The sequence below is a fragment of the Dreissena polymorpha genome, chromosome 12 (assembly GCF_020536995.1).
Source record: "Dreissena polymorpha isolate Duluth1 chromosome 12, UMN_Dpol_1.0, whole genome shotgun sequence".
Lineage (NCBI taxonomy): Eukaryota > Metazoa > Mollusca > Bivalvia > Myida > Dreissenidae > Dreissena > Dreissena polymorpha.
In genome coordinates, this window is record NC_068366.1 from 75,216,967 (window position 1) to 75,229,473 (window position 12,507).

The window sequence follows — 12,507 nt, forward strand, 5'->3', positions numbered from 1 at the left end:
AATAATACATACAGATACACTCAGACAATATAACTTAAACACCCTTACACTCCTGCAAAAGACTGGAAATTATATTTTTAGAGAAAATAATTGTGCATTAATATTAAATAAATAATAGAGCTTTGTAAAAAAAACATGACTATTACAACCTCACTGCTTATCAGGTATGTTTAAGCATAAATAAATCAGAAATGTGTGGATCAATAGGGTTGAAAAATACCTTTGAACCTTAACAATGAATTATGATGACATATTTGAAGTTTTATTTTGAAAATTGCTCCACAAATGTGCAGTGATGAAGCAATTTCTTATTCATTAAATAACAAAATAAGAATTTCAAATTAAAAGGTTTTTTAAATTTAACTTTACACATGTTTGTGATATAAATTAATAATACATGTTATCAAACTAAACTAAAATTTTAATGTTAGAATGTTTTGGGAAGAGTTTCAGATAGATAATTTGCTTTATATTAATGACAGGTCAGATGACTGATTAAAGCCCCAGATCCCTGAAGGTCATGGAAAGTCTGCAAATGTCCTTAAGGCTCCAAAAGGCAAACAAGGCACAACACGCTGAGCAGAAGTACAGTTTGATTTTATTGCTACCATCAAAGATCTACACAAACCTACTACAGAGAAAACAAGGGCAAACATGCTGCAAATACAGCAGATACATGGCATTTAAGAAACCAGAATAACACACACGCCTGACTACTGAACTGAAGAATGAAGACGCCAAGGGCTTCTTAAATTTCCAACGCAAAGGCAGATATACAGTACCTAGAGATCCTGACATGCATTAATCACAAAATCAAGCTGAATGAAATCAAACTAAAAGAAGCCTCTGACAGCTGCTATTAAGTTGACAATAGACTAGCAGTACCTAGCATCACTGAACAGATACAACTCTATGCTGGCTTTTAGGTGACAGACAACACCATCTTCAAGATAATGTGCAAAGTCTTTGATTATAAACTTAAAGGATTTGTAGAGGAACTAATTCCCTGTCCTAAAACACCAGATGAGTGGAAGAAAATTGCCAAGAAGTTTGGTAACCAAGGACAGCTGCACAACTGTATGGGTGCCTTGTACAGGAAGCTCATCTCCATAAAGTATCCTCGGTGTGGTGAGTCCTTGTACTACAACAACAGTGGTTATCATTCCATAATCCTCTTAGCCTTGTTCCATGACGACTACAATTTTATGTGTGCTGAAGTAGGCAGCAATGTATGCATCGATACTTCAGGTGTTTAACAACAGTGAACTGAAGGAAACCATTGATAAAGAAGTGTTAAGCTTACTTGATCCTGAACCTTTAATAAATGACAACAAACCAATGCCATTCTACAATGCTGTGGATTAAGCATTTTATTCAAAGAAGTGACTCAAGAAAACTTTCTCTACTAAAAACATGTCAAATTCAGAAAGAGTCTTCAACTACCAACTATCCATGGGGCAATTGATTGTGGAAAACAGATTCTGAATTCTTGCTCATTGCTTTCAACGTCACCTCAATACCATGTTCAACCTCCAGAGACAATTATGTCTATTGTTCTGCTTTGCATCTTCTTAAACAATCTTCTAAGACTGCGCAAGGGAAATGACCATGTGAGTGCAGTTGACCAGGAGGACAACAATTACAACGACAACATCATACCAGGGCAGTGGCCAAACAACAACTTGCTCAAAGATGGGGTGTAGAGGCTTTCTTCAAAATCCACCACAAAGGCAGCAAAGAACTAACAAAACAATAAATATCTTTGCGCCTACTTTAGCTTAGAAGCCAGATCAACGTCCTGGCAGGACAACATAATATGAACACTGTCAATGAACAGAATATTATATGGACATGTAATTTTCATGTAGTTGAGTTGCTGTGTAACAAAGTGTCATGTCTAAATCAAACATTTATTGTTTCAATGTGAAAAATAGAGATTGTTTGTGTTGCTGCTGGGTTTGTCTGTTTTGGTCTGTGGGGATAGTGAGTTGTCACCAGGGTGATGATCTTTAGAAAATGGTTAAAGCTAAAATATCACAATACTTTCATGCCAAGTGTATACCTGGTAGTCATCACTGAAGGCAGGACTGTGGTTTGTACCAGTAACACTGCCGTCCTCTGCATTGCTCTCCTCCCAATCACCCCTGCAACATTTACCACAATTATTCACTGCTTATTTTATATTATATACCTATTCATTTTAGCGCAATTGAATTTAAAGTATTTACTACTTATTTTTGAAGCTCTGGAGTCCATTTCCTGGGACTAGAACCAGTACTTGGTGTCTTTGGAGGAGATCTAAAGAACGTTCCCACAGTGGGGATTGAACCCGTGACCTCTTGGTCACTAGGCAATTATTCACTTGCTGTAACTTAAATGAACTAGAGCTTTGTCACTGACGTGACGAATACCCCCACATGCCGCATTGATACAGAATATTTTGCATGTTGTCTTCACAAAAAACAGCAGACACCATGCTCAATGTTTAAAATGCACTAAGTAACCCCGTGACCTAGTTTTTGACCCGGCATAGCCCATGTTTGAACATGACCTACACATCATCAAGATACAACTTCTGATCAAGAAAGGTGAAGATCGCATAAAAACTACTTGAATTAGAGAGCGGACACCAAGCTGAATGTGTAAAACATACTAAGTGACCCAGTAACCTAGTTTTTGATCTGGCATGGCCAATGTCGAACTTAGCCTTAAGATCATCTAGATAAAACTTCTGACCAATTTTGGTGAAGATCGGATGAAAACTACTTGAATTAGAAAGCAGACACCATGCTGAATGTTTTAAACGCACTAAGTGACCCGGTGACCTAGTTTTTGCCCGGCATGGCCCATGTTCAAGCTTGGCGTAGAGATCCTCTGGATAAAACTTCTGACCAAATTTGTTGAAGCTGGGTTGAAAACTACTTGAATTAGAGAGTGGACAACATGCTGAATGTTTTAAACGCACTAAGTGACCCTGTGAACTAGTTTTTGACCCGGCATGACCCATATTCAAACTTGACCTAGACATCATCTAGATACAACTTCTGACCAAGTTTGGTGAAGATCAGGTGAAAACTACTTGAATTAGAGATGGACACCATGCTCATTGTTTAAAACGCACTAAGTGACCCCGTGACCTTGTTTTTGATCTGCCATGACCCATGTTCAAACTTGGCCTAGACATTATTCTAGATACAACTTCTGACTAAGTTTGGTGAAGCTCAGATGAAAACTACTTGATTTAGAGAGCGGACACTTAATACGGACTGACCGACAGACAGACAGACAAGCTCACTCCTATATACCCCCTTAACTTCGTTTGTGGGGGTATAATTATTGCTGAAATATGATGCAGAATATTCCAGGGCCTCATGAGAAAGTTATCTACCCTGAAATAATTTACTGAACATTTTAGGAGAAAAATCTCAAGAAAAAGATACCTAGCCTGACATATCAAACAGAATATTCTGAACCGAACAGAAGATGCATAGCAGGTTTTTCCCGTAATACCTGCTTTGCACATAGTGGCAAGTCATTTTTAAATTTGCCAGATAAATAACAAAATAACGAACCAGACAAGCCAACCAGTATTCTCACATTTGACATGAAATCTCTTAGTGTGACCTTGACCTATAAATATGGGACACAGGTCTTTAACCAAAGAGAAAGTCTCCACATAGATAATTTGCAGAGTTATTTAAAATGACTTGCAGAATGATGACCATACTGTACCATGAAGATTGGACTAACCGATGTTATGCAAGAATATGCACGAAAAATGTTCAATGAACCTTAAATGTGACAGCAATATCAAGCTGACTGTAAACAAGTTCAACAAGATACTATTTTTAAATAATACATAACTGTACATTAATTTTGCCAATAATGTTTAACTTAATGAGATTGATACAAAGAAACAATGACAACTGTTACCTTTCTGACTGGGACGTGTCATGGGTGTAGAGAGATGTGGAGTCTGCAACTTGCTCTTCCAGCTCACTTTCACCCTCCATGTCACCACCCTCCATGTCTCCTTCCAATGTGCCTGTCATGTCACCCTCAATTGTCCTCTCTTTTTCTGCAAACTCTCCTTCCTCAATCTCTTCTCCTAAAACAACAAAACTTGATTAATCAACCTTCCTACTCTGCTTTGTAAACTGTGAGCTTCACTTTATCCAAAATGTTCTTCAAAGATCTTTGAAGTTTTATTTAAATATCTTCAGTTGTAATAATATTTTGGACAAACTCGGCACTAGACAATAAACAAATGACAGTAACTCTGTAAATGTTTAAAAGGAGGTATGGCTCTTTCACTCAGAACTCTCTTTTAAAGATCTAAATCAAGCTACAAAGTTGAATTAGAAGCTGTTAAATTCTTTTTGAAGGTTTTCTGCACACAAAATCAGCATAGGGCCATTACAAAAAAATACCACCGAAAGAGTTGTTTCTAAACCCTGCACTTCCTCTCAATATCTTTTATCAATCAATTAAGTTTTTTTTTAATCCAGTGAAAGAAATTATGCCCCACATGTTAACACATTTTACAAAGGGTAATTATTCTGCAAATATTGAAGAGAGTTATGGTTAACGAAAACAGCCCAGCTAAAAATCAGCTCAATATCTTAAAGTAAAAAATCTACGGAAAATGCCCTAGGACAGTGCGATATGCAACCCTAAGCAGGAGCATAATAAAAGTACTGACAGTACTGATGTGACGATGCTTTTGAAGAGGATGGATATAAAAGCATAAATTTAAGTTTATCTACATCACCAAAATTGTGTATGTGGGTACTTAAATTTCGGCAACGAAACAAAAATGGGTACAAAAATTGTGGGTACAAAAATTCTGCCCAAAAAAATTGGTTAAAAAAAAAAATTGGGGGGGTACGGGGAATTAGTACCTGTGGGGAACTTGACCCATTCAGCGAAACTGGGAGGCGGGTTACATTCTCGATCAAATATAACAAGAAATATCTTTTAAAAGATATTTGACGTGCATTTTCTGTACCACTTATCTTTAAAAACTTTCTGTTACAGTAAAATGTTTGTGGGTTAAAACATTACGTTTCAGCAGATATATTCAAAACTTGACATGATGATGATCTTTAATTACACCATGCTCTTTAATTTCACATGTATATCATACCAACCTTTATATTTGGTTGTTTTCTTTCCTAAGTTAATGATGTCATGTGTACGGACGTGATTTCACATAAAATTTTTCTTTTGATTATTGTTTTTTCTCTAATTCAATTGGGCATGTTTGTTCGTTAAGTACGGCAATAATTTCATGATGATTCCCGAAAGTAGGTATGAGCACATAGTCGTAAGAGTACTTGAATACGTGAGTTCGAACACGAACACATGGTAAGGTTGACTAAATCTCAGCGATATGACCCTATATGTGTTTAAAACAGCAAACAATAACCAACAAACGAATGAATTATCAAACATAGTTTGTGCACTTATGTGGCTCTGTAATTTCTGTTTGAAAAGTTTATTAAATATGCACAATGAGAAAGCACGCAATTGAGAGCGTGTTTCATACATATGATACAGCTATTATGCTGTTTATATACCATACTCCCTACAATGTTTACTAATGGCAGGTTTGAAAGAATTCGTTTTCTTTACACTCATGATCACGTTAAACGTTAATTATACACGTTTTCATTTGCAATATTACCAGAATCACTAAAAATGTCAAATACAATACAGAAATGCATAGTTGTTTCATTGATCTATAGACAAATACTGGATTGAATGTAACTGATTTAAAATAAACGTTTTCAAACTATTATTAAATCTTTTTCCCAGAATATGCTATGCTCTTTATAGCTGAGCTTCTTTTACCGTATCAATGATAATCAGCGAGGTATGCCAATTAGAAAAATCGAGCTATCTCAATCGGACTAGCTTGGTCTTTTACATAGGTCGCCATTGTGAAGAATTTTTTCATGGTATGATAACTTAGACGAGCTGCTTTGCAGCATCGTCAAAATCAGCTTAATATCTGGAAGAGTTGCATAAAAAACCTTCCGGAAAACGGTAAATTATTATACACATAATTTATAAGCCGAAAGCCCATAACTTTGCCAAAAATCAATGGACATTACAAAATTTCACATTTCATCTGTAGTTCATGTAGGCAGATTCACATACCAAAATTCAGCTCAATATCTGAAAGCGTTCAGTAGAAAACATCCAAGGCATCTTACTTTCTAAAAATCAATGGACCGGAACGAATTCCACACTTCATCTGTAGGTCATGCTTGTAGACTCAATATCTGAAAGTGTTGCTAACATAAACCCTCCGGAAAATGGCTATTTTAGAGACAATTTCTCTATCCACTTAATCCGAGTTTTCCCAAATAAGAAAACCCCGGCAGAATTCTGGGAAAATAGCATTGTTAAATCAACTGTTTGAAAAAGTAGATTCATAAATCATGGATGAAAAAACCTATCTGTCTGAAAATTTAGAGTCACAAAAAAGAATTACTCAAAAAATAGGGAGATTGCCCAAAAAGTTAGAGTAACTTAAGTGTATCTCCGAAAATAACAGACTGATGACTCCTATGAAAAGAAATTTGTGGTTCTTGTATTCTACATTTGCTTTTAACGTCCCCTATAAATGTGCAAAGCTTCATTTCAATACATGTAGCTTCAATTCAATGGGAATTATTCTCCGCACAAGAAAAAGAACAAAAGGGCAACAACTCCTTAACTCCTGATGAGAGTTTCGGTTCTTGTACTCTGCCCTTACCCTATCAGTATGAGAAGGTTCAGTTGATTCTCTTAAATACTTTCTCAGTTATGCTCTCCCCTTCCCCACAAGGGAGACAGAAGGAAGGACAAAATGATGGATGATATGATATGCCTCACTTCAAGGGCATAAAAATGTTTCATCATAATATTTTATATAAACAAGTCTACAAAACTGCATGTAAGTGGAAGCAATTTTCCTACATTGGTAAACACAGACAACTCAATTTACCTGTTGTACCAAGACATGGCACTACAAGGGAGAAAACAATGGATACACTATTGACAGTGTATACATTAGGATTACCTCCCTTGCACCAGATTTAAAAGCCTTTATGAAATGTTAAGAAATTGGAGATTTTTTCATACCGATATAAGCAGTTATATGTTCTTATAAATGCTGACATATTGTTACATATTGTAAAATTTATTGTTTTTATTTCACTGACAAATATTAAGCTATCACTGTTTTTCTTTGAGCAAATTTAATTTATTTCCTCATATTTCAAAGTGGCATATCAGCCTGTGCAGACCACTTTTATGGTATTTTATTTTTTTATCAAAGGAAGTCAGAGTCTTCTTAACAAAAATTCATTTTAGGCAAAAAACAAGAGATGTGTTTTTCAGAAACACAATGGCCCCTACTGTGCCGTTTTGATACATGTTTTTTTTACCTTGAAGGATGACCTTGACCTTTCAAAATGTGCAGGTCCATGAGATACACATGCATGCAAAATATCAAGTTGCTCTGTAAAGGGACATAGAACTTATAAGCATTTTTCGAAACCTAAACGCGAAAACCTAAATACAAAGTGTGACGGAAAGACAGACAGACGGAAAGACGGACGGACGGATGGTCCGATCACTGTATGCCCTCCTTTGGGGGCATAAAAATCTTCCCTGATAAGACTGTTCAGATGTGCCGACATCAGAGGCTAATCTGGGACAACACTTTATTCACATGCAATAAGCCACACCTTCCATGAGCAGGGTTCATATGCATTATCATTATCATAACATGATTCTTGCTGATCTTAAAGACAACAAGAGCTGTCTCCATCAGAAGACATATACCCACGAAAAATGCTTTTTTTCTAAACCTCAACGCAGATTTCGAAACCTAAACACTGACCCTGAGTTCAAGGTCAAGGTCAAAGGGGTCAAAATTTGTGTGCGTATGGAAAGGCCTTATGCACATGCATACCAAATATGAAGGTTACATCTGAAGTGACATAGAAGTTATGAGCATTTTTCGAAACATTAACGCAAAAGTGTGACAGAAGGACAGTCGGACAGTGCGATCACTATATGCCCTCCTTTGGGGGCATAAAAAACAACTTTTAAACAATGCAGAAATAATTCCTAACAGTACAGTAAAATAGTCTTCTCAATTAAATTGGATATATATTTATCACATCATGCAAGAATGAAAAATGTCTGCAGTATCATTCTTTAATTCAGTCCATTATCAACTTTTTGTCATGTGGGGCATTAGACAACTCGGGAAAACGATCTAGGGGTTTAATTATCAAGGATCAACACTCAAAATTGTTGTTTCATCGACTAGTATTTATTTCTTAAAAATATATGTGACAATTTTATTTGTATACCAATGGTATTTTATTTAATATCACCATGTTTCCTTTAAATGTTTTTTTGTTTGTTTACATAATATGTTGAAACATAATTTATGTTATCATTAACTCAATTAATGCACAGGTGATACTTGATTCACATAAAAAAAATACATTATTTGTAAATCTGTATATAATTTCACTCCACAAAGAATAACGACAATCAATTTCACTTGACATTTACTAATCTGTGAATAACTTATCAATACAACAAGTATTCAGCATATAGTAAGCAGGCTGAGTTTTGTCTAGTGCTATGAGTTACCCATGTAAATGCCAAATGGAAATGACCGCATCTACAAGTATTGATTGTGAAAGTTGTTGAAGAAAAACAGGACAATTTCCATGAATAACGATCCTAGCGATTAATACCAATTTATCATTTAAATACTGAAATCCACTTAATCTTCGAGTCGGCCTAATGTCCACTAAATGATGTTGCTTCGTTATGTGCGTCTGTCAAGATCTGTCCATTTCTCAACAAAATTAGAAAGAAAATAATAAATTTTCCTGTAACCAACCTCACATGCTTTTCAGAGATATTAATCAAAAATCCAATATTGAACGACAAAGACATAAAATTGTCTTCAATCATAAATGCTAACGAGATTGTTTTCTCTTTCTAAGTTTTATCAGCCATCTTGTTTCAATTTTTGAAAGTGCCATAACAAATTGTTTCTCCATGCACCAGAAATTATCTTTTTTTTTACAAGATTTGTAAATGTTTTGATATTTAAGGTTTCCATTTGTCAAAAAAACATCAACAAAATGAATAATACATATAATTTGTAAGTCCATATACATATATAAGCAATAAGTCCATAGAGGTTACTTTGTAAGTAAATAAATTATGCTCCACAGGACCAAGTTTCAAATTCGGCCAAGATATCATTGGTACATATCTCCTGACCAAGTTTCAAGAAAGATTGAGCAGTATCTTTTATTTCATTTTGCAACCTAGCTTTTAAACCCATATGACCCAGTTTCAATCTCGGCTCATATATAATTTGGATCAAAGTTCTGACCAAGTTTTATGAACATTGGACTAGGAATGTTGCCTATTAAGAGTTTTCACAAGCATTTTATTTTATTAAACCTAGTGTCCTAGCTTTTGATCATACATAGCCCAGTTTTAAACTTGACTGAGGTATAATTATGAAAATATTCTGACCAAGTTTCATGCAGATTGGTTGATTAATAATGGCTCTACAGTGTTCACAAGCTTGTCTTTAATATGTCCATGTTTCCAGTTTTGTTACCCCAGTTTTGAACTTAACGAGATATCATTCCCATAAATCTGACTAAGTTTCATGAAGATTGCACGATAAAAATTGTATCTACAGTGTTAACAACTTTTTTTTTTAATTTGACCTAAAGTCCTAGTTTTTGAACATTTTACCCAGTCTCCAACTCAGCATAGACCCAGTTTTAGACTGAGTCAAGATTGTATTGGCAATAATGTTCTAACCAAGTTTCATGAACGTTGGGCAATAAATGAGAGTTCACAAGCGTTTTTCTTTCATTTCTTCTTTGAAACTTAGTGTTTGACTGGCCTTTTGACCCAGTTTCAACTCAGACTAGATACCGATGGTACAAAAAATCTGACAAAGTTTAATGAAGATTGGACAAGAAATGTAAACTCTAGATTGTTCACAAGACTCTTCAGTAATTGGATATAATTTTGATACCACATGAACAAGTTTCAAACTTCCCCAAAAAATCATCGAGATAATGTTCTGATAAAGTATAACATAGATTGGGCAACAAATGTGGCCTCTACAGTATTCACAAGCTTTTACTTGAATTTGATTTAGTGACCTAGTTATTTTACACAGCTTGACCAAGTTTCAAACTTTGCAAAATGATATTTCACACATCTTATGAACAAGTGATATGATAAATAAATAAATTTTGCAACTAGATTATTAACAAGCTTTTTCGTTGAGTTTATATTGTGATCTTTTTGTTTACACCACATAGCCCAGTTTCAAAATCTGATTAGATATAATTGGGACCAATGAGGTGGCCATGTTTAATGACGAGGTGGCCAAGTTTCATGATGATTTGATAATAAATGTAACCAATAAGATGATGTTGACAACACACATTGCACGATGGATGACAAACAACCGCAAAAAGGCCATCACAAAAGCGCATGCACTATGAGCATGTTCTGCTTAGGCGAGCTTTAAACAAACCAAATGGAAAGTCATTAGCTAATACTTTCAACAGAACTGACCAAACCAAAACCTTCAAACAAAGTGAAAACCTTGAAACCAATTTTTTTTAGATAAGCGTTTATGGTTCAGTATTTTTCAAAATCTTATTTAGATTAATAACCAGTACATATGAAAAAAAGGCCCCCGACATTGGTGCATCAATAATGCTTCTTGCAAATTTGATACAAGAAAGACAAATGTACAAGGAAAAATCAAAAATAGTTTTTAGCATCATTGCATCCATGCTTAAGTAGCAATTTCACCCTAATCTAACATCCATCATCTTAACTGACAGATATGATTCTACTTAAGTTTTGTAAAAAAAATCCCCAAGAAACTAGAGCTTGAAACAAATATTCCAACAGCCATATGTGGTAATCTTTAGCAAGTATAAGCTCAATAAAAGTACTTCTCACAAAATGGCCCATTTTAAAGGTCTGGTGATCAAAACTATTTAAGTAAAAGAGCAATCAGCAATATTTTTTTTTTAATTTTTGATCATTTTAGGGCAAAAATTAAAAAGTGGTTCTGTTGATCTATATGGTTATAGTACTCCATTTTTTCCACACAACACTGTAACCTCGTTTGACCCCGGCGAAATGTTGTTCATGATTTCATGAACACTTCAAGCCAATCAAGAACTGTTCATGAACGGTTCTGAAAAAGTTCCTGAGCTTGGTTCATGAACTTTTGGACATGAACTGTTCTTCTGACATGTTCATGAACTGTTTATGAATTATTGTTGAACATTTCAAAGTTCATGAACAGTTCTTCATCTAACCATAAATACTTAGTGATGAACATTTCATGCACAAGTATTTCTAATGACTTTTCTGAGACAGACTTTAAGGATCCATCATGAATAATTCGTGAATTCCTTTGTGCTAGATGTTTCATACATATTTTTGAAAGTAATATTGAAATGTCTAGCATACAAATCTTGTAGATTTGTGAAACCTGTGAAGTTAGTATGAATATGCATAGTACTTTCACCACTGTAAGTTAGAGTTCTTGACCTGTTCTAGAGAATTTTAAGAACATTTGTACAAGAACTGTTCAAGAACTGCCTTCAGGAACACTTCAATAACTTTTTAAGGACCTTTCCTGTTCTTGAATTATTCTTAAACTATTCTTGAACACTTTAAGAACTTTTTTGAACAACATGTTTCCTTCTGATGTTCTTAAACAGGTCTACACAATGTTTTTGAACGTATGATGGACTTTTTAAGAATCCAATATGTTCTTAAAAGGATCTGTCATTGTTCTTGGAAGACTTAAAAGACAAGTTTAAGAACGTTTTAAGGACATCTTATTTCAAGAACAGTTTAAGATGATATCAAGAACTCAATGTACATTGCATTGCTGTTTTTACAAAGAAAGAATATTATGTGCACAGGAAGTTGAAACGGAAGGCACATGGTTTATGTTATATTTGAAAATGTAAGTCTTTAATAAATTACTGGCTGAACTGATCAGCCATTGGTTCCATTTCAAGTTCTTTGGCACTGTAAGTGTAACCATTTCAGGGAAACCATTGATTAGTAAATGATTCTTGAACTGAAAATGAGACTATTCATAATCTTTTCAATACATGAATTATTCATGAACATATAGTGCAAAGTTGTATTATGAAATTTAAAGAGTATTATCAAACCACTTGTATCTCAGTTATTAGTGTTATATTTAAATTATTGTTATATGTTGCTATCAATATGTTAAGTGCTAATACAAGACTTGTTTCTTCTTACCCTGACCTGTTTGTTGAGCTTTAGTAACACTTATGATAACCTTTGCATAAATTGACAAATTCTTGTTCATGAATAGTTCATGAACACTTCATGCCACCTCAGTTCATGAACTCTTGAAGAACTATGGTTCATGAACTATTCACT

At 34.6% G+C, this 12,507-nt stretch overlaps 1 protein-coding gene across 5 annotated transcripts in view; it reads right to left on the reverse strand.

Moving 5' to 3' along the window:
- LOC127853429 (DNA ligase 1-like) overlaps positions 1–12,507 on the reverse strand; it is a 182,968-nt gene that overhangs the window by 1,598 nt on the left and 168,863 nt on the right. For all 5 annotated transcript variants that reach the window (XM_052387960.1, XM_052387962.1, XM_052387959.1 and 2 more), the window contains 2 exons: positions 3,934–4,108; positions 2,063–2,144 (listed from right to left, as the gene is read on the reverse strand). In XM_052387960.1, coding sequence (XP_052243920.1) covers positions 2,063–2,144; positions 3,934–4,108 — 257 coding nt within the window. The remainder of the gene's footprint in view (positions 1–2,062; positions 2,145–3,933; positions 4,109–12,507) is intronic.